General features: G+C 49.0%; 1 protein-coding gene and 1 non-coding gene across 3 annotated transcripts; one reads left to right on the top strand and one right to left on the bottom strand.

Moving 5' to 3' along the window:
* Positions 1-397: 397 nt before the first annotated feature.
* On the bottom strand, positions 398-559 carry LOC122039399. The gene has a single exon (XR_006128222.1). It is a non-coding gene; the product is annotated as a U1 spliceosomal RNA (small nuclear RNA).
* Positions 560-694: 135 nt separating this feature from the next.
* Positions 695-19927, top strand: LOC122031450. Of its 2 annotated transcripts, none has more exons than XM_042590575.1 (2): positions 695-1187; positions 19262-19927. In XM_042590575.1, the coding sequence occupies exons 1-2, from the start codon at positions 1038-1040 to the stop codon at positions 19748-19750; spliced, it is 639 nt and encodes a 212-aa protein (XP_042446509.1). In that variant the 5' UTR covers positions 695-1037; the 3' UTR covers positions 19751-19927. The 2 variants fall into 2 exon arrangements, with proteins under 2 accessions (XP_042446509.1, XP_042446504.1); XM_042590570.1 differs by having other exon boundaries at positions 19259-19926.
* The last annotated feature ends 3487 nt before the right edge of the window (positions 19928-23414 follow it).

Below are 23414 nucleotides of genomic sequence, written 5' to 3'. Positions count from 1 at the left end.
CTTGTTGACATAGCCTCTCCAGTCTGTGTCACATCTGCTGAAGTTGTTCACGAGCAAATCAACGTATCAAAAAAAAAAAAAAGAAATAGATAAACCTCGCCAATTCTCGAGACCTACTCAAAGCTAAAAACGAAAGGAAGCTGTTCATAACAGTTGCCGACTAAGTGATCAATGACCTCAAAACAATCCTTGTGAATTATTTAATGTATCAACAACACTAACGGATGAGAAAAAGTCACATTGGAAAAAAGGAATAGACTGGCATCTAGAGCATGGCCTCTGCAAGGGAAAAGGTGAAGCCGCCGCAGGAATTTTGATAGATGTTCTTTGGAAAAGAGAAACAGGCTTCTGGAACGAGTTTGTAGCCTAGACTTCAAAAATTTAATTAACAAAATTGGCAGGGGCCGCGCAGGCGCGAATCCCCCTCTATCACAAATTATGACGTCCACTCTCCCACTTGGGGAGATGGTAAACCAACGCGCCTCCGGAGTGCAATGGAGGCCGTTGATCTAGGCCACGGACCTTCATGATCGCCCGTCGACCCCGTCCAGGTAAGTATGGTCTAAAGTCGGACGAGGCCTGTATCTTAAGCAACTCGGCTCGCTTTCTCCCTCCACAACTTACAGATGTGGGACTAAAATCCAATGCAGCGCCGATCCATTATGATCATCCACCGTCTATAGTTCGATCTCTATCCAAGCGCATCTCCGACCGTCCATCAAGGCCGATCGCCATTTCTAACGCCGCTGCCAAAATTCCACGTCCGCGATGATCTCCCCCGTTTCTTCGTCTCCTGGTCGAGCGAAAGCCCTCCTCCTCCCTCGATTCTTGCTTCGTCCCCTCGATCGGAGGAATCCAGATCCAGGAACATAGATCGGTCGTATTCCTCTCGGGTTCCTCCTCCTCGATCTTGTGGAAGAAGGCGGCTCTGAGTTCTAGCTTCGCTTTCGATTTTTGAAGCTCACCTCGGTTGTAGCTCCGCCTCGTGGTCGATCCGAGACTGGTTTTCTATTAGTTCGGCTTCTTTTCGTGTGAAAATGGCGTCTCGGCCGGATCAGGTGCCGGATATGCGGGTGTTCGATGCCTACTTTCTGAGAGCAGATGTGGATCGGGATGGGAGGATCAGCGGCAAGGAGGCGGTGACTTTCTTTGAGGGATCCAATTTGCCGAGACCCGTTTTGGCTCAGGTATGACTAAATTTTTTACATTAATCTGTTCCAGCTCTGCTCGGCTAGTTCGATTTGCAGTCTGAAGCCTTCTGCTTTAAGTTGTCATCGGTTCAATTCCTTCGATGACTAGGGAAAATAACTTTTTCTGATTAAGACAGATCTGTTTGTAGTTGTTTTTTTTTACTTGGTAAAATTAGATTTAAGAACCATTCCATCTTTGGATTTTGTTAATCCTATAAACTATGCCCATAATAATTGAGTTTTCTCTTACATCGATTAGTCATGCTGTCCACATGAGAAATCATCCTGTGTCATACCTGCTTTTAATGGGTTATCAGTATGTTTAACGTTTCCTCTTTTTATTTGTAAAAAAAAATAGCCATTCCACATTGGACATTGAACGAGGTTTGTTGCCATTTATATCCATATGAGAGTTCCATAGTCTTAACATATATGTCTTTGAGGTTGTATCCAATCATCTGGATCAACGACTTCAATTGAATTGGGTATCTTGAGGCTTGTTTCTTGCTGTGTTAACTTAGCCAGGTCCAAGCATTAATTTTATCCATATTCTTATGAATCCCCGTTCTTATCTTTGGTTATATGTGTTTGGTGTAGCTGTTTGATTGGAGCTAAGCCTATTATAGTTATTAGAAACTTCCTACTTACATCACTATTTTGTGATTCGATGGGATTGTCATATTTAAGACATCTCTTAGGTCAGAGGATTAAAAAACAGGAAATAAAAGCAGATGGCTGCTGATATTCGGTATTTCATCACAATCCAATCCATTTTTCTTCTCCTTTATGAGTGAGCCCTTGCTGGACTTAGATTTGGCAATCTATTTGCCCTTTTTGTAGTCCCCTTTGTTGGTGTTTCAACCATTAATACATGTTAATTTGCTAGAAACCTTTTGAGATAGGTTGACATGCATGCATTTCAAAGTCCTCATTCACCAAGATATATAAGATATTCAAAGGGAAGAAGACTCTTCATTTGTTGTTGATCATCAAGGTCGGGGGATAGGTTTTTGGTGGTAAGATTAGCGGGTAAGTGGAGGTAAGTCATTGGAGGATAGTGACTATGAGGACGCGTTCCCGGGAAGGGAACATTAGGCGTCGATCTGACTTAGATTCATTTCGGATATCTAAGTCGAAATCATGACTAGATTCCAGTCTCGAGGAGACGGAATCTAATTAATATTCTGTTTGATTTTAAATTGTGCTAATACTCTGTTCTACATGATATATATCTTGTATTTGCCTCCAGAATAACGTTTTCTTGCAGGAAGGAAGTTGTTGGAAAACAATGTCCGGGCTCCCGGAAGCAAACTTTATCCATTTCGTGCGTCGACACGTGGAGCTTCGTGATTGGCTTGGCTACATCATATTCAGAGCGCTCGAAAGGATCCAGACGCCCCTAACCTCCTATATAAGGAGGGTAAAGACTGGAGTCACAAAAAGTAGAACAACGAGAAGATCTTCCATTGCTTGCTATGCCGTGCTACGCTCCTGCGACGCTCCTCCGACAACGTGCTTTTCTTGTCATTCCTTAGTTTTTGTTGGTATTATTTTCCTTTAAAAGCAATTGTAACTTCATCTGTAATATTTCGAATTGCTAGTGGATTACCCATCGAAAGCACCCTTGCGTGCGGGCCTTGGAGTAGGAGTCGACAAAGGCTCCGAACCAAGTAAAAAACTACTTGTGTCACTCTTTCTTTTCGTTTATTCTTTTTCCGCTGTGCGCTTACTCTACGAGAATTTTTTTTAATCGCTATTCACCCCCCCCCCCACCCCCTCTTCTAGCGAAACTCTTCGATCCAACACCAATGTCATATTTGTCCTTAATTACAAAGAATTGAAATAATGCATGTAAATGAGTATGACATACATCAAATGCATAACCTCAAAAAGAAATCGAGCATAACTTATGATGCATGTATGATATGACATGATAATAAATATATGATATGATGTCATGACATGTGACATACAAACATGATAATTATAGCACAAAGGAAATATCTAGATTTGACATCTAAATGTCATTATCTTATCATTATGTCAAATACTTGATTTGACATGAACGACCTATCTCCCTCGAGTGTACCAAAAGCCCCAACTTGACACACTTTAGATTCTATCCTATGATGCCAATTTTAATCAATCTTAATACTTCAATTCTTATTGGCACCCTACAAAATTCTCAAGATTAAATTCGAAATTTCATCGTTGAAGTATCACTATACCTCACAATGCCCTAAAATGTCAACTTTGCCATGATTGGGTTAACTATCCTTCCAATTAGGGTTGGCATAACCTATACCTATCTAGTGTGAAGAGATCATAATCTTAGGAACCCAACACTTATTAGAGTTCCTTGGGTGCAGTTACTCACTAAGGATAACTTTTCTAGATACCTTCCTGATGACTTTCCTAAACTTCTTAGAAGCCTTAGTCATACTAGTCTCCTTAAGGTCAACACGAGGGATAACCTCCCTTATAATGTTGACTTGACTTCTAGACCTAGGGTTAATTTCATAACTATATGAAACTCTATGATAAGATGACACATTCTCCTTGGCTTTAGATTTGCATCCCAAACCTTTCTTGCCCTTGAATGAGTCTTGCTTACCTAACCCTAGAATTTTGTTTTTAGACCCTTTAACCTCATTTGTCATATTTTCCAGGGTCTTCTCCAATTTATCAAGTCCTGACCATGAGACTTGATTTTCAACCCTTAAATTTTCAAATTAAGATTTTCATGATTGCCTTGGAGATTTTTCTTTCTAAGCATATGTCTAGATTCCTTAGGGGTTTTGCCTAGAATATTTTCTACCTTCCTATCCTTAGATAAGGTTGTTAGTGGCATGATATGACTTAAAATTTTCTTTGGATTTATCATGCCTTCTATTTTCATGATAATAAGTATTAAATTTGTAAAATTTAAGTCTAACATGCTTTTTATCATTACACAGACAATTGAATCACTGTATCTTAGGCGCTCTCCCTTAATTTGAAATCCCTCCTTTGTTTTTAGTTAGATTCCTTTTCCTTAGACATTGATTCTGATAATGTCCTTGTTGATTGCATAATAAGCACACATGTGCTCTTTACCCTTTTATATCATGGACCGACCTCTTTTGATTTCCCATTCACCTTGGGTGTCATTTTAACTTTCTTCTTGAGTAATTTTGAACACTTATTCTTATTGATCCTGTCCGAACGCTGAGTCGACGGACGCTGGGGACGTGGCACGCTCCGCTGTCTCTGCCCGGTGATGAATATCTCCCATGGACCTGCAAAGAAGCCGAGTCGGGAGGGGTTTCCCAACGACGGCCCTCCGACGCTCAAGTCAGGCAACGAGAAATGAGAGAGGCAGCGTAACTGCGGCTATAGTGAGGATTGCACATACCTTTGTCGACGTCTGTGGGTCCTTATATAGGACCCCGGGGAGGCGCGGGCACGCTTCTTGATGCGTGCATGCTTCCCCAAACATACCTTAACGAGCCCATGTCAGAAAAGTACCCCTGACGTCATTCCGCAATCGTCCGAGCATATCCCGGATGTGACGGTGGAAGCTTCCACCGTATGATCCTGTGTACGGCTCGGCTGCCAACCCTGCTGCCTGTTGGCGGCAAATGTCTCGAGGATGATGTTATCCCCTGCCTCCTTTGTCCTCTTGTGCCTCCTGTCTGTTCCAGGGTCGAGCGGTTCGGCCGCTTGGCGGGCATATTACTTCTGCCTCGGTTGTAGGTATCGATCTGACTGGAAGGACTCCCAGTCGTATGCTCAGATGAGATTGCTCCTGCCTGTCTTTATTGCCTTGTGCCCCGGCCGAACGGGCAGCCCGCTCGACCTTGAAACCTTTTTACCTTGAGCATCGGAAACCCGACCCCTAGTCGGGTTGTCTTTCATTCGGCTCGGGGGATTCCCGGCCGGTCGGCCCTCTCAGTCCGGTTGGTCGAGTCTCAAGGTTGAATCTCTTGACCTTTGACCTCCACGTGTCGTTGACCTTCCGCCAACGAGGGTCCCCCATCCTTACCACCGGATCACATGTCTCCCTCAAGTCTAGTCGAAGGAGGTGCTAAGTCCGACTGACTGGACTGCCGGTCGGCCGGAGTGACCCCGCTCTGCCACTTTCTGGAATGTTCCTCCTCACGGCCGTTCGGGCTCTTACTACCGCTGGCTTTGCTACCGTGTCGACGGTCAACGCTGACGCCCTTCGGATCTCCTCGGAATTCATGCAAATCCTCTACATTAAGACCGAGCACGCGCGCTGCGCGTCGTAATGACGCTCATTAAATACGCCCCTGTGGCATGGCGCCACGTGTCGCCTCCACTCGGCGATGTGTCCGATGGGACACCGACGGTTTGAAATGAACGGCCCGATGTGGGCCTCGATTCCTGTGACCTGCATCTGATGGCCGAGGCCGATCAGGCCCAACCTTATAAAGCCTTCGCCTTCTTCCTCCGCCGCACCTTTGTGTTCGCGTGTTCCGCAGCCTTCTTTGGTGCTTCAGCGTTCCGGCGACTCCAATTTTTCATTTTCCGACGATTCCCCGCCTCCTTCCTTCGATCCTCAGTTTCTTTGTAAGGTTCCTCCGCCTTTCTTCTCTGTTTCCCTTGTGTTTTTTTGTCAAGTTCTTGTTTTCTGGTCGCTGTCCCCTTCATCATCTTCTTCCTTCTGCCGTGTGTCTTTTTCTTGCCCTTTTGCTTTCTTGCCCGGTCGGACAATGGCCAGTTCTTCTCGACCTGCAGACCTCACTTTAGGCACTTGGTATACTACCATGGAGTCTCGCTTTGATCGGCGCGACGCCGAGACCTTGCTTGATGGTTATGATATTCCGTCCGACTTTGAACTCGTTCTACCCTCACCGTCCGCTCGGCCGCACAAACCGCCGCGCGGAGCTATCTGTTTTTTCCGCGACCAATTTACAGCCGGTCTGCGATTTTCTCTCCACCCCTTCTTCATCGACGTTTGCAATTTCTTTGGTCTCCCGCTCGCCCAATTAGTTCCCAACACTTTTCAACTTTTGTGTGAAGTGGTGGTATTGTTCAAGATACACCGCATTCCTCTCCGTCCGAAATTTTTTTATTATTTTTATTATCCCAAGCAGTCCGAGCTAGGTACCTATCTATTCCAGGCTCGGCCCGGCCTAGTCTTCTTTGATAAGCTTCCCTCCTCCAATAAACACTGGAAGGAGTATTACTTTTATCTTCGTCTCCCTGAGCGGGCTCCCTTCCAAACCAAATGGCAGGTCGGACCGCCTACTTCTCCCGAGCTAAAAAGATTTAAGACCCGACCGGACTATCTTCAGGCCGCGAACATGCTTGCCGGTCTGAAGCTCGACATCAACAAGCTTCTGCCTGAAGGCGTGTTGTATATATTCGGCCTGAGTCCGAGCCGAACTCCACTCCCGAGCAGCTTTGGTAAGAATTTCACTTGCGTATGTACTTTAAGTGCTAACTGATTTTCTTCTTTTTTCTTGGCAGCGAATATCGTCATGGAGTCCGTGATGCTCGGGATTTTGAAGAGAAAAGCGGAGGCGCTTGAGGCGGCAGCTGCCAAGGAGATGAAGCAACTGGGCATCACCCCGGTCGGCTCTCACGAGGGTGAGAACGAGACAAACGAGGAGGAGTCGGCCGCTCAGGCCTCCCCCGTGGAGGTGACGGGAGGCGCCACGTCAAACAGGGAACCGGTCGTCCAAGAGGAAGGCTCCGATCGGGAAGGCGAGCGCCCGCTCAGACAAAAAAGGCGCCGGACAGAGATGCCGCTGCGATCGACTACTTCCGCTGTTCATGTGTCCGAGCGGACGGGATCCGATTCTCGTGGGAAAACCTCAATGGTGGAGGCATTATCCTCCGATCGGAATCCGTCTCAACTGAACCCGCCTACCAACCCTATCGAGGCTGTGCCGGTCAGCACTCTTCCACCTGCCTCCCGTCAGGTCCAGCGCTCGGCCATTTTGTCCAAGTTCGCTGCCCCGGCCTCTGGTCCCTCTACGTCTGCTGACATGACTCCCGGCCGGAGCCGCACCATCAGGGTCACCCTGCACCTTCCCACCGAGGAGCTTTTGGCCGAGTCTGATCGGTCGACAACGCCCAAGCATACGATCACCATGAAGGGGCCCCTCGTCGAGATGTGGGCTGATACTCGGGCTCGTGTTGCGATGATTCCGCTCGGCAACCTAGCCAACAGCCAAATGCAACAGGCCACTTGGGTAAGTGTGTTTTCTTCCGAAGTCCTTTACGCTGTCTTTCCGATCGGCTATTAATACTCCTATTTATGTCAGAGATGGGTGGAGGAGATCACTGTCGCCAACCGACTGGCCATGGCGGATGAAGAGCTGAAGAGGCTGAAGAGTTCGGGCGGCCCATCCTCCCAAGGCCCCTCGTATGCCGAGCTGCAGAAAGAGCTCAAGAGGACCAAAGATTTGTTGGAGGCCGAGCGAAAGAAGACGGCCGACCAGGCCTATACGCTGGCCGAACTCAAAAAATAGGTTAAAACTTTTGACCGAAAAATAAGCCTGGCCACCGATCGGAAGAATCAGGCTATCGCCGATCTGGATAAGAAAAACGTCGAGGCGCGGGCCCTGGAGCAACGAGTTAAGGAGTTGATGGAGCAGCTGGACGACGAGAAGACGGGCCGCTCGAGGGAGGCGACCAAACACAAGGACGAACTGAAGACCCTGCAGGAGGCTCTTGAAGCTTCCCGAGCTGCCTTCAAGGAGTATCAAGAGGCCGAGCCAGGCCAAGTCGCAGCCTTGAGACTGCAGCGCATCTGCTCGAACGAATTTTCTGAGAAAGTCTGCGAGCGGATGTATACTGCCTTTGAGTTGGCCATTGCCACCACGACGGACTATCTGAAGTCCAAGGGTCAGCTTCCTGACTCCGCTGCCATCCCGGCTAAAGACTACGCGGCGCTCCTTTCTTCTATCCCGATGCAGGTTTATAATTTCCTTGAATGAAGTGTTTCTTGTAATCACTCCGACCTGTTCTAATGGCCTAAATTTTAATGAAGATATGTCGTCCTTTTGTTAGCTTACTCTTTTTTCGTTAAATCGCCAATACCTGTGTCTTCCGATCGGAGCGCGAACTACCGCCGTTCGCGTCCCCCACCTTTCCTTCTCGTTAATCGTCTTTCGTCCTGCCTTCCTCGCTCTCAAAAGGAATTTTTCACGAAGTATTTTTTGTAACCAGGCCGCTCGTCTAAACACACCCACCTCTTTAAATGGAATTCCCGTTAGATGTTCGCGAAGTACCTTTTGTAACTTGACCTTTTGTAACTTGGCCAATCGGTCGCTCGGCTCACAGGCCGACCTTTTTATTATCTTCTTGTCGATCGACCCGGACGGAAGTACGTTATTATTTTCTTCTTGCCCCTGAGAACAAGGCTTGTCGATTGCTGGTGTTTATCACCGAGCCTAAGCCTGCATGACTTGTCCCGTCCAGGTCGTTTATAATCGCCGGTCTGACTCTAAGATTTAACGTCGCTGCTCGACGGTCTTCCGACCGGAGGGTTTATAGTCGCCGGTTCGACTCTAAGATTTAACGTCGCTGCTCGACGGTCTTCCGACCGGAGGGTTTATAGTCGCCGGTTCGACTCTAAGATTTAACGTCGCTGCTCGACGGTCTTCCGGCCGGAGGGTTTATAGTCGCCGGTTCGACTCTGCCGGAGGGTTTATAGTCGCCGGTTCGACTCTAAGATTTAACGTCGCTACTCGACGGTCTTCCGGTCGGAGGGTTTTTAGTCGCCGGTTCGACTCTAAGATTTAACGTCGCTACTCGACGGTCTTCAGGCCGGAGGGTTTATAGTCGCCGGTTCGACTCTAAGATTTAACGTCGCTGCTCGACGGTCTTCCGGCCGGAGGGTTTATAGTCGCCGGTTTGACTCTAAGATTTAACGTCGCTGCTCGACGGTCTTCCGGCCGGAGGATTTATAGTCGCCAGTTCGACTTTAAGATTTAACGTCGCTGTTCGACGGTCTTCCGGCATAACTCGGATAATATACGCCCGGCTTAACGGCACGAGGTCTTCACCACGCCTTCATGCAGCTACCCGCTTGGCACACAATACCTATGTCTTTGCTTTGTTCTTATAACTTTCATTCCTGCAGCCAAAGGATACAACCGAACGGAATATTCATGAAATATATTACATCGGCGCACCTTTCATCCGGCCCGATAGGGCTGGAGGTGGTTTGCACTCCATGGTCTCTCCAGCCGCCGTCTTCATGCAGCTACCCGCTTGGCGCACAATACCTATGCCTTTGCTTTATTCTTATAACTTTCATTCCTGCAGCCAAAGGATACAACCGAACGGAATATTCATGAAATATATTACATCGGCGCACCTTTCATCCGGCCCGATAGGGCTGGAGGTGGTTTGCACTCCATGGTCTCTCCAGCCGCCGTCCATCCTCATCTTCCAAGTAGTAGGCTCCCGATCGGAGCTTCTCGACGACTTTGAAGGGTCCTGCCCAGGGAGCCCCCAGCTTGCCTACGTCCTCGACCGGCTTCACTTTCTTCCATACCAAGTCACCCACCTGGAATGCTTGGGGAATCACGCGACGGTTGTAGTTCTGCTTCATTCTTTGCCTGTAGGCCATCAGCCGGACGGACGCTTTGGCTCGATCTTCGTCGATCAAGTCCAATTCTAGCTGCCTCCGCTCAGAATTATCCTCGTCGTAGTTCTGGATCCGGACGGACTCTACGCCGACTTTGACTGGGACGACCGCCTCGCCTCCATACACCAGGTGGAACGGTGTTACTCCCGTTCCCTCCTTAGGGGTCGTGCGGATGGCCCATAGGACTCCCGGCAGCTCGTCCATCCAGCTTCCTCCCATGTGGTCGAGTCGAGCCCGAAGAATTCGGAGGATCTCCCGGTTGGCTACTTCGGCTTGACCGTTACTTTGGGGATACGCCACAGACGTGAAGTGCTGCTCAATGCCATATCCCTCGCACCATTCCTCGAGCTGCTTTCCGACGAACTGTCGCCCGTTGTCCGACACGAGCCGACGCGGAATGCCGAACCGACAGATGATGTGTTGCCAGATGAATTTCTTAACCATCTGCTCGGTTATCTTGGCCAATGGCTCAGCCTCCACCCACTTGGAGAAGTAATCGACTGCCACCAACAGGAACCTCCGTTGTCCGGTCGCCATAGGGAAAGGTCCTACGATGTCCATGCCCCACTGGTCGAACGGGCAGGACACTGTGGTCGCTTTCATTTCCTCCGTCGGCTTATGAGAGAAACTATGGTACTTCTGACAAGAAAGGCATGTTGCGACGATCCGAGCGGCGTCCTCATGTAGAGTTGGTCAGAAGTATCCGGCCAACAGTATCTTCCTAGCCAAAGACCGGCCGCCCGGATGACCTCCGCAAGATCCTTGGTGTACCTCCTCGAGAATGTACTCGGCGTCTTCCGAACCGACACACTTCAGTAGAGGTCGGGAGAACGCCTTTATGTAAAGCTGATCTCCGATGAGCGTGAACCGGCCGGCTCTCCTCCTCAGTAGCTGTGCTTCATCCCGATCGGACGGCATGGCACCTGAGCGCAAAAACTCCATGATGGTTGTTCTCCAATCGCTTGGGAATGTGAGGCCTTCCATCCGGTCCACGTGCGCTACCAAGGATACTTGCTCGATTGGTTGTTGGATGACGACGGGCGATATCGAGCTTGCGAGCTTGGCTAATTCATCTGCCGCTTGGTTCTCCGTTCGGGGTATCTTCTGGACCACCACCTCGGTGAAGCTGGTCTTGAGTTTTTCAAAGGCCTCCGCGTACAGCCTGAGTCTTGCATTGTTTATCTCAAAGGCGCCCATGAGTTGTTGAGCGGCTAGCTGGGAATCCGAGTGGATCACCACCCGGCTGGCTCCAACATATCATGCGGTCTGCAATCCGGCTATGAGGGCTTCGTACTCTGCCTCATTATTTGTTGCCCGATAGTCCAGCCGGACGGACAAATGCATCCGCTCTTCCTGAGGCGAAAGTAGCAAGATCCCAATTCCGCTTCCGAGACGAGTGGATGATCCGCCCACATATACTTTCCATGTAGCTTCGGGCTCGGGCTTTTGTACCTCAGTCACGAAATCTGCCAAGGACTGTGCCTTGATCGCCGAGCGGGGTTGGTATTAGATGTCGAATTCGCTTAGCTCCGTCGTCCACTTGATGAGCCGTCCGGATGCTTCAGGGTTTAGGAGTACCCTTTCCAACGGGCTGTTCGTCATCACAATAATGGTGTGCGCCAAAAAGTAAGGGCGCAACCTCCGAGCGGCAAGGACCAAGGCGAAGGCCAACTTCTCGAGACCGGTGTAGCGAGACTCAGCATCCTTTAAGATATGGCTTAAGAAGTACACAGGCTGTTCTTCGTCGTTTGGCCTTACTAATACCGAGCCTACAGCATGCTCGATTGAAGATAAATAAATGCGGAGTGGCTCGCCTACGGCCGGTTTTGCCAACACGGGTAAGGAATTCAAGTAAGTCTTCAGTTCCTCGAATGCCCGATCGCACTCCTCGTCCCATTGAAACTTGATATCTTTACGCAGAATCTTGAAGAACGGTAGGCTCCGGTCGGCGGTCTTAGAGATAAACCTTGACAGCGCCGTTATCCGATCGGTGAGACACTGTACCTCTCGAAGATTTCTGGGAGGCGGCATGTCTTGCAATGCCTTTATCTTGCTGGGGTTCGCCTCTATGCCTCGCTCGGTCACGATGTAACCTAGGAAGCGCCCACCTTTTGCTCCGAACAAGCACTTCTGAGGGTTAAGCTTGACTCCGTATCTCCTTAATGTTTGAAAAGTCTCCTCCATATCCGCATAGAGATCTGCCGCCCAGAAGGACTTGATAAGTATGTCATCCACGTACACTTCCAAGTTGCGTCTGATCTGCTCCCTGAATACCTTATTCATCAAACGCTGGTAGGTAGCTCCTGCATTCTTCAACCCGAACGGCATTACGTTGTAGCAGTAGGTGTCGTCCGCCGTGATAAAGCTGACCTTCTCCTGGTCTTCTCGGGCGAGCGGCACTTGATGGTAGCCTTGGTATGCATCCAGCATGCATATCAGCTCGCACCCGGCCGTGGAATCTACCAGTTGATCGATCCGGGGCAGGGGGTAGAAGTCCTTCGGACATGCCTTGTTCAGGTCCCGGAAATCGATGCAGACTCTCCACTTGTTGCCCGGCTTGGAGACCAGTACCACATTTGCGAGCCAACTCGGGAATTGCACTTCCCTTATGTGGCCGGCCTCCAGAAGCTTCTCTACCTCCGCCCGGATAATTACATTCTGCTTAGCGCTAAAGTCCCTCTTCCTTTGCTTCACCAGCCGAGCGTCTGGCCGGACGTGAAGCTCGTGCTGCGCTACGCTTAGCGAGACCCCTGGCAGCTCCTGGGTCGACCAAGCGAAGACGTCGCTGTTTCGCTAGAGGCATTCGATCAACTTTTCCTTCTGGTTCTCCTCCAGGTCGGATGCTATGAAGGTAGTGGCCTCCGGTCGGGAAGAGTCAATCTGCACCTCCTCCTTTTCTTCGTAAACGAAAGAAGGTGATTTTTCGGTTATAACATTTACCTCGACTCACGGCACTTTCCGAGCGGACTTGGCTTCGGCTCGGACCATCTCCACATAGCATCTTCGAGCTGCCAGCTGGTCTCCCCGCACCTCCCCTACTTGATCTTCCACCGGGAACTTGATCTTCTGGCAGAAGGTAGAGACGACCGCCCGGAACTCGTTGAGAGCTGGTCGCCCCAAGATAACGTTGTACGCAGAAGGAGCATCAACCACGATGAAGCTGGTGGTCCTTGTCCTTCTGAGCGGCTCCTCTCCCAACGAGATAGCTAGTCGGACCTGGCCGACCGGCAAGACTTCGTTCCCAGTGAACCCGTAGAGAACCTTCTTAAATATTATGTTGACCGAACTGCCTGTGTCAATGAAAATGCGGTGAATAGTGTAGTTAGCTATTACCGCTCGAATAATCAGGGCGTCATCGTGCGGGACTTCGACTCCCTCGAGGTCCCTAGGCCCGAAGCTGATCTCGGGTCCGCTCGCCTTCTCCTGGCTGCGGCCGACCGCGTGTATCCTCAGCTGCCTTGCGTGTGCCTTTCTGCTCTATTGGAGTCTCCTCCAGTCAGGCCTCTGGCGATGATGTTGATCTCGCCTCGAGATGCGTTGTCCCTATTCTCCTCCTCTCGAGCGGATGGTCGAGGTCGTTCATGCGACGCCCGATAGTGGGCTCCGGGCTGCTGACGATGCTGTCGCTCGGGGGATCTCCTGTCTATTCTTTGAACGAGGCTCCATTGTCGATGTCGCCGGTCTGGTGAAGGTGATCGACGGCGGTAGCTCTTTGGCGCAGGATGAGTGATGGGGGGAGGCTCCAACAGTTGCAGGTGTTGTGAGTAGCTGACTGATGGAGTGAACAAAACATCGAGGTCCATACCTTCCCCTTGGGCTTAGGCCGATCAGCCGCGACTTGCTGGACGGCGTGTGGCCGAGTGTGCTGATGAGGACGGGCGGCTTCGGCTCGCGGTCCCCTGGGGACTAGTGACTGGCGGGCTGCTTTCGCTTGACGGAAGCTGGTTGGTCATTCAGGGCTTCCTTTCTTCTCGCCGCCTGAGCTTCCTCCACATTGATGTACTCGTTGGCCTTATGCAGCATGCGGTCGTAGTCCCGGGACGGCTTCCGGATGAGCGAGCGGAAGAAATCACCGTCCGCGAGCCCTTGCGTGAACGCGTTCATCATTGTTTCCGAGGTGACCGTTGGAATGTCCATGGCCACCTAGTTGAAGCGTTGGATGTAAGCTCGGAGCGACTCCCTCGAGCCTTGCTTGATGGCGAACAGATTAACGCTAGTCTTCTGATGGCGTCTGCTGCTCGCAAAATGATGGAGGAACGCCGTTCGGAATTCTTTGAAACTCGTGATAGATCTGTCCGGCAGCCTCCAGAACCACCGATGCGCCGATCCCGAAAGGGTGGTGAGGAACACTCGGCACTTCACACCATCTGTGTGTTGATGCAGACTGGCAGTGCTGTCGAACTTACCCAGATGGTCGTCTGGGTCGGTTGTCCCGTTGTATTCCCCGATCGCAGGGGGCACATAATACTTCGGCAGTGGATCACGCAGGATGGCATCTGAGAACTGCCGGTTGATCCGCTCGAGTGACGCGTCCATTCGGGGCGCTTTTCCTTTTCTGACGTCCCGGACGAGTGCTTCGTCCGATGAAGATCCTTTGTCCTGATTAGCTTGCGCGACCTCCGAGAGCGTCTGGAACAGAGCCCGATGAAAAGGTATCGGGGCGGGCAGCGCCCCCATCTGGGTGCCGGTCGGTCCCTTATTTTGCCCCCATATTGAGAGCTGCTCCAGCCGCTCTTCAGGTGTCGCTCGGTCCCTCGATGCTGATGTCGCCTGCTGCGCTGCCCGCTCGGCCTGAGCTTTCTGCTGCTGCTCCACGATTTTTGCTGCTCGCGCTTGGATGAGTGCGTCGAGTTCTTCTGGGGAGAGCGTCACCATGAGTTGTCGTCCAGCTTCTTCCATCGTCTCCGCTCGGATTCAGGTGCCTTCCCACAGACGTCACCAATTTGATCCTGTCTGAACGCTGAGTCGATGAACGCTGGGGACGTGGCACGCTCCGCTGTCTCTGGTCGGCGATGAATATCTCTGATGGACCTGCAAAGAAGCCGATTCGGGAGGGGTTTCCCGACGACGACCCTCCGACGCTCAAGTCAGGCAACGAGAAATGAGAGAGGTGGCGTAATTGTGGCTACAGTGAGGATTGCGCATACCTTCATCGACGTCTGGGGGTCCTTATATAGGACCCTAGGGAGGCGCGAGCATGTTTTTTGATGCGTGCACGCTTCCCCAAACATACCTTAACGAGCCCATGTCAGAAAAGTACCCCTGACGTCATTCCGCAATCGTCCGAGCATATCCCGGATGTGACGGTGGAAGCTTCCACCGTATGATCCTGTGTACGGCTCGGCCGCCAACCCTACTGCCTGTCGGCGGCAGATGTCTCGAGGATGATGTTATCCCCTGTCTCCTTTGTCCTCTTATGTCTCCTGTCTGTTCCAGGGTCGAGCGGTTCGACCGCTCGGCAGGCATATTACTTCTGCCCCGGTTGTAGGTATCAGTCCGACTAGGAGGACTCCCGGTCGTATGCTCGGATGAGATTGCTCCTGCCTGTCTTTGTTGCCTTGTGCCCCGGCCGAACGGACAACCCGCTCGGCCCTGAAACCTTTCTACCTTGAGCATCGGAAACCCGACCCCTAGTCGGGTTGTCTTTCATTCGGCTCGGGGGATTCCCGGCCGGTTGGCCCTCTCAGTCCGGTCGGTCGGGTCTCAGGGTTGAATCTCTTGACCTTTGACCTCCACGTGTCGTTGACCTTCCGCCAACGAGGGTCCCCCATCCTTACCACCGGATCACTTATAATGTCCTTTCTCCCTACACTCAAAGTATATTATATGGTCTTTATCTTTATGAATTGAGTTTGTTATACCTTCTTTAATTGTAGTGGTGACACATAATTCTTCTTCATTGGTTCTGAATGTTAAGGTTTCTTCTCGTTCCTGTGTAAAAAATTCCTCCCCGTCAAACCTTGAGGTTAAAGTTTCTTCATCATGTTTCTCGATGTTGAGCACCTCTCAATCTCTGAGTTCTCTTATTCTTAAGACAATGAGTCTTCCTCCTTGGACTTATCTTCGTTTTGTGTCGAGGTGGGATCTTCATTGAGCTTGGTCAACTCACTCCATAGCTCACTTGAATCTTGTTTTTGTTGGTGCAATCGACTTCCAAGGTTTTAATGTCAGACAAATATGTTTAAATATGCTTAAGTATGGAGTTTGATCTAGAGAAGTCCTAGTTGTAGGCTAGGCAAGGGAAGTCCTAGTTAGAGGCTAGGCAAGGAGAGAAATCTCGGTATATCGTGAAAGCCAGGTGGATAGGTCTGGAGGACCTGATCCCTGGTAGCCGAATATTGAGTCCTAGTTGTAGGCTAGGTAAGGGAAATCTCAGTATATCGTGGAAGCCAGGTGGATAGGTCTGGAGAATCTAATCCCTGGGTAGCCGAATACTGAGTCTTGGTGAGTGAAACCAAGTGGAGAAAATCCTAGGGGGTGGTAACCTTAGGTTCTGGTGACTGAAGCCAAATGAAGTAAATCCTAGGGGGTGGTAACTTTAGGTAACGAGAAGTCTTGGAGGAGTGAACTCCAAGCAAGGTTGATCGGATGGTTTCCGGTCGACCGCGCGCGGTCGATCGGACCAGCGGATCTCGGTAAATCTAGGTTTAGGTTTACCATTGTTTTCTGTATTATTATTATTATTGTTGTTGTTGGCTAACATAATATTACAGGAAAAGTCTTAGTGGATCAGGTGATCAGACACTGAGCAGACAAAAGTCCAAACAGGTCTGGAGGACCATGTTTGGCAGGTAAGTTGAGGTAAGCAACTGGAGGAGCGACAGTGAAGTTGAGTTCCTGAAGGGAACAACCTTAGGTCGCTGATCCAACTGAAGAAACCGGGAAGGTTTCCAAGTTGAGATCAAGACAGTTCTACTGTCTATATTACTCATGCATTATATTACTGTGCTAACCTTTGTTTTGCAGGAATACTATTTAACTCTGTTTTGCATATTCGGCCTGATCGGTCGACCGAACAGGAGGATCGGTTGACCAAACCAGCTTGACTCAGACCAGAGATCAGTTCAAACCAAAGTGAAGCACAGTCCGATCGAAGCTTGATCGGTCGACCGAACCAGGGATCGGTCGACCGATTCAATCAGTATTAATGGAGCATTAAATGAAGATCTCAGTAGATTTCGACGAACAGGGAAGGAAGTTGTTCGGTCGACCGAAAAAGAGGTTCGGTCGACCGAACCCTTAATGACCAGTTAATGCAGAAGATCGAGCCAGCGTCAGATTCCAGTTGGGAAGGAAGGGAGCGGGTTCGGTCGACCGAACCCAAAGGATCGGTCGACCGAACGTTGACGATTCTTATAAAAGTGAAGCTCCAGGTCCGTGGCTGGGTAACGGATTCTGATATCATCTCTGTGAAAAAGTTGTTCATGCTACTACTCTTCTACACATCCATCAAGCAAGTTGTTGTACCATCCAAGAAGTGTCATTCGAGCTACATCTTCTATCTAAGTAATCGGTATATTTGTTTAACTTGCATTGTACTTAATTCAAGTAAGATAGTAGGCTGTTACTATCTTACTCTGCTCATTTGTACGATCTGCTTCTTTCCGAGGATCTCGGAAAGAAGGGTTATAGTGGATTGCCCATCGGTGCGATCAAGGATCGCGGGTCTTCAAGTAGGAGTCGAGCTAGGCTTCGAACGAAATAAAACAGACTTGTCTATTCTTCTACTTTCCGCTGTGCACGATTCTGTTTTTAAAAGACTAAAGAAAAGTTTTAAAAGAGTACGATATTCACCCCCTATCATACTCATCCGATCTATCAGTTTTTACCTATCTTGCACAATATATCTTTAGGATTTAGGAACCAAATTAATCAGAATCTTAGTTACCTTACGATGAGCCTTAGATCTCTTGATTTGCTTCTCGATCCATTTTCTTTTCCGAAGAGGTTTTCCCTTTTTGTTTTTAGGAGTTTCAAATCCTTATGTTAGAGCAAATCATTGTTCTATGCCCATCATAAGAAAAATTTTCATCCTTGCCTTCCCATGAAGCAAACCCTTCTAATTTGAAAGGTAGAGGTACTCGAGTGTTGTATTTAAATCCATCCCGAGGATCCATTTGAAGTCGAGCTCGTTTGATGATTAGTCTTTTGAGTTGTTGATATTGTAGGGCTCAGAATTTCAGCTTCTTCTTTCCTCTAGCTCGTGCTTCTTCTGACAATTAGTCCGATGAAGAGCGACCTCGTTTTGATACTGTTTATAGCTTTGAGCTTGGATATGATGTAATAGGATATGGACCTATACTCATTAACACTATTTGCAGGGGCTATTTTAGACACTAATTCTATCCGTGTATGATTCCATTGCTTGAATAATTTCCCATGAGTGAAGAACTCCATGATTGCAATTTGCAGCCATAAAATCCTAGTGAATGATGCCCATGACTGCTTGAAGAATTTGAAACTAAAATCATCTGGGCTAGGGGCTTTTGAGTCTCCAATGCTAAGCAAAGCCTTGGTGATCTCCTCCTCTGATGACATTCTAAGTAACCTTGCATACTGCTCCTGCCTTACCCACTCACCATTGTCCAAGCAGTCCTCTGGAAGGCTGATCTAGATACTGCAATGCCAATTAAAGACTTGAAATGTTCATAAAATTCAGCCGCGACCCCATCAAGACTTGTAGTTAATTCCCCATCTCGCTTGTGAACAACCACACTTTCCCTGCGCTTGTTATTCCTCTTCACCAGTGCATGGAAAAAGACTGTGTTCCTGTCCACGATGTTCAGATAGTGCAATTTGGCACGCTGAGCGTAGAAGAAAAATTCAGCTTCAGTCAACTTTGAAGCTTGGCGACGAAGCTGCTTGTAGGCCTCGCCCATCTGCCCATGAGAGAGACCCTGCATTTGTTCCACCTCCTACTGCACCTTGGCCCTTGCTGCCCTCTCTCTAATGCGCTAAAAGTGTTCAAAATTCAGTTCCTTGAGTTTGGGTTTAACTGATTTTGGCAAAAGTTTCAGCTTGAATTAAACTGTGCCAGTTGCTGCCTTGCCACTATCCAAACATTTTCTACCACTTGAATGAAGCTTTCATTCTTGATTCGCTGGGGTTCAGTAAGGATAGTAACTACACAATTAGTGTAGATGGTCACACTTGTGTGCTCCATTGTGCCACAATTCAGAGTTTTTTGAGTCGCAATCAGTGTATTTGCATTACTTAAAAATGCATATGCTTTCATAGTGTCAGTTAAATGCTATAACGCTTATTAATCTGAAACAGGAAGGTTTGCTCACACTCATAGAGGGTTCAATTAGTGCTGTGGGTTATACTTGTGGCCATTAGCAATCGGTTGTACTTATCCATCTTTTTTCCATGAATTTATTAACATGGGCGGAAGTCGTGTTTCTGTAATTTATCAGTTTGAGAATTGTTTTTCTAATTGTTGTTTTTTTTTTTGTCGCAGCAGCAACATCAGCCAAATGTCACCGTAGCAGCCATCGTCACCGCCACGGCAGCAGCCGCCCCTACCCCTGCCACCTTTGTCTCAACCTGCGCTCCCATCCCTACCCACACTCGTGCCCCTGCCCGCAACCGTGTCCACGTCCGTGCACCTGCCCGTGCCAATGTTTGTGCCTCTACCACCGCCCGTACTCCCGCGGCCACCCGTGCCCGTGCACCCGCTAGTGCAACTGCTCGTGCCTCTGCCACCGCTGGTGCTTCGGCCGTTCTTGCCGTCGCACCTGACGCCCCCGCCGGCATCCTCGTCGCCACCGATGGTGGGCTGCCGTCTCTGCCGCAGCCGCAGCCGCAGCAGCAGCCGGAGTCGCAGTTGCACCGCAGCATCAGCCGGAGTCGCAGTCGCAGTTGCTCTTGTTGTTTCCACCGCAACCGCAGAAACCGTTGTGGCTGGAGGAGATGGAGCAGATGCCTGTTCGCAGCCCCGACCTGCCTTTAAAAACCATAAGGAGGATCATGAAGCCCAAACAGATGGAGAACCGGATTACCCCTGATGTCCCTTTGTTGCTCGCCCGTGCCTGTGAGGTATTAATCATGGACATCACACAGCGAGCATGGGATATGACCGACGAGCACATCCGCACTGCTCTGAGCAGAGAAGCCGTAGCTGCCATAATCGATTCTATCAACCTATAATTAATCTATCAATAATTACATATAAATTTTATATTCATTCAAATTTTAATATATTACATTTAATATCTTAAATCCAAAAATGAAATTATACATCTTTTATAATTTGGAAATTATTATTTAAATTTATATTAAAGTAATATAAAATTTTTTCAATTGTGACATCCACTCTCCTACTCAAAAAGATCGATTTAAGGTTGGATGAGGCCTCTTATTTAAACACCATCACTCGCTTTTCTTCATCTATAACTTTCTAACGTAACGTGGGATTAAACTCTAATGTCAACACAAAAATGTCACCAAATAATTATCATCATCCACTATCCAACAAATGACGTCACTATATTTCAAAAGACCAATTTCTCTAAAAGATCATACAAAAAGATCATACATTCATCTCGGACGTCCCACACGATAAGCGGCCAAAGCTTAGTTGGCAGATTGTAACATGTTTGATATTGTGTCAAGCATTACTCAAAAGCCACCAAATTGATTGTACGTGACCGATTGCAAGTAAGTGACATTAGTGACAACCTTTCCATCATTAATAGACAGTTTATTCTATAGTATCATCATTAAATTAAATAATACAACAGTGATAAATCTTTGTACAAGTATTTGATACATTTTCGATTTTCTATTACCTAGCTATAAATTAAAGGTTTCATCATATGTAACATGAGTAAAACTTGATAGATATGAAATGATATCCACCTGGAAATTCCCATTATCAGCTGACCTTGGCTCCTCAACCATTAATTGATGAGTTTGACGAGCCATTATAAGCTAGCGCTTGCATTCTGAATCTCTGATAATGGCCTGAATACACTGCAAATTAAGTTCCAAGACCCTGCCACCTATACAACCAAACCAGATATCCACGTACAATTGCTTGCAACTTGATAATTCACTTGAGTTTGTGTAGTTACATTCTTCTTGGGCCTAGATTTAATTATCATGAAAATCAAGATAAGCAAGACGTAAATGATGCAAAATAGTGTAGGCTCGGAAAAGTTAAGAATGCACCAAATAGTCCCTCCCTCCGCCTAGCTCAAAGAAAGCCCATCGCTAGCTGTCCATCGCATCAGAAATCGTCTCCATCATCTATCTACATCGCTGTCTATCACATTTGGATCCATCGTCTCCATTGCTCTCCATCGTTTATCTACATCGCTGTTTGGATCCATCGCTCTCCATCGTCTACATCGCTGTGCACTAAATCAGCATTCAATAGATGTCTATCGGTCAGTGTTCGTTTGTGCTCTCTCCAGACTCCAATTATCCGTGGCGGTCCACTCCTCTTCGATATTCATGGTAAACGGTAAGAGTTTAACTTAACAAAGATTGATTAACTTTTGGTATATTAAAAAAATGAAAAACCCATAACTTGATACACTATAAGATTGTTAACTATCTATGATCCAGTGGTAAGAGCCCGGGACCCCCTAACGAGGGGTCAACGCCACGTGGAGGTCAAAAGGCCAGGTGGTCCGTCGAAGAAGGGTGAGCCGACCGGACTCATGAGAAAAGGGCAAGCCGATCGGTCTGCCAGTAAACATCTAATAGTAAAAGGCGCCCTGACAGGGATCGGAGTTCCGACGCTCAATGAAACAGTAAATAATGACCGAGCGGAAGGCCTAAGAGAAGGCAGGACGTAATGGGCGCGCCGCCCGGCCGGCGCAGGGAATTAGGGTCGTCCGGACGGCGCTCTTCGTCTAGCCGGCCGGATGGACGTCCTGGCCGGCGGTGGGTAAATAGGGACAGGAACATCTGCTGATAGTCGTCAAGTCGTATGCCTAAGCCATACTCCTAGTCTGACAACGGGGTGTCCTGTTGTCCCATCGAAGGCGCGATGAGTAAGCTTTCTGACAAATACATACCGAGGTATGGGTTGCGGACACGCCCTCGGTGGGCGCGTAGAAGCTCTTTCACCGCCTATATAAAGAGTCGCAGACTTCACGGAGACGCGTTCTACAAGCTTTGGAACTACTTTTTCCACCACTTGCTTACCTGATTTGAGCGCCGGAGGGTCGCCGGAACCCCTTCCCGCCCGACTTCTGTTCGCTGGAGCTTCGTGAGACTAGCCGGAGATCTACATCAAGAACCCGAGAGCGCCACGTGCCCAAAGGTCCGCTGATTCAAGATCGGACAGATCAAATTGTCTGGGAACGCCCCGATCCGAACGGAAACAATGGACGAGGCCGATGACAACACACGGTGCGCTTTCCAAGGGGAACTCACGCCCGATCGAGTGGAGGGCCGCCACGCCAGGAGCAAAAAAAAGCAACAAATGAGCGATCGAAGCAAGTAACGCCGGGTGGTCGAGCAAACACCACCGGCCATCGCTCTATTCACCGGGCCCTATTCCGGACGCCCCGATCATGTATGAATCGCAATCGATCTTCGCCGATGAAATACCAATACGGGACAATAGAAAAGGCAAGGCCCTCCGAGCGGACGCTTCTCCCGAGCGGAAGCACCGACTGCCACAGTCCCATTTCCCTCAAAAGCAGATACTTCATCTCCCGAATTCAACTTATAGCAAGTCCCTCCTTCTGGAACCTCAAGAGCGGGAGTTTGATGTCCGGCGATGAATCGACCGCATACGAGGAAGTTGGGTGGACGAGCTGCCGAGCGGATAAAGATGGATTGACACTTGGATCCATCATGAAGCGCAAATTATCTCCAGCCCGTCCGGGGCAGTGTGAAAGGTGCACCAATAGAATATGTGTTGTATATTCTCCGTTTGGTTGTATATTTGACATGTAGAAGGCAAAATGTTATAATGTGCGCAATTGGCATTATCGGCCGAGCGACCTATCTTCATGATGTATAAGATCCGAGCCAAGCACTCGAGGCCGAAGGCCTCGAGCCATTCGGCCGGAGGTATAATATCTGAGCCAGGCGCTCGATGAAGAAGGCCTCGAGCCGTTCGGCTGGAGGTATAGTATCCGAGCCAAGCGCTCGATGACGAAGGCTCGTGGAGCAACGGGAGCGGAAGGCTCAAGTAAAAGGATAACGCAGCAGGCCGCCTCCACCTCTGGTGGGCCGAGCGGCCATGGTGGACCGACCGGGGAGTTTCGCCATCCTCCTGGCCTTGATAAATTTCGACGAGTACATTGTATCCACCTCACTCCACGGGTATTCGGGAGTTGAGAAATTGAGTTAGATTTTATGCTGATCGGCAGGTTAGTTTTTCAGATATAGTTTCTTTCGGGCATAGAATTCATCGTAATTTTCCGAAAGAAGGCCCCGAGCCGTTCGGCCGGAGGTATAATAACCGAGCTAAGCGCTCGATAATGAAGGCCCCGAGCCGCTCGGCCGGAGGTAATAGTATCTAAGCCAATCGCTCGATGTCGAAGGCCTCAAGCCGTTCGGCCGGAGGTATAATATTCGAGCCAAATGCTTGACGAGGAAGACTCTGCGCCGTTCGGCCAGGAGTACAGTATCTGAGCCAAGCGCTCGACGAA

This window comes from Zingiber officinale, chromosome 1A (genome assembly GCF_018446385.1).
Source record: "Zingiber officinale cultivar Zhangliang chromosome 1A, Zo_v1.1, whole genome shotgun sequence".
Classification (NCBI taxonomy): Eukaryota; Viridiplantae; Streptophyta; class Magnoliopsida; order Zingiberales; family Zingiberaceae; genus Zingiber; species Zingiber officinale.
The sequence above is the reverse complement of the archived record's forward strand: the minus strand, read 5'-3'. Positions and strand labels throughout refer to the sequence as shown.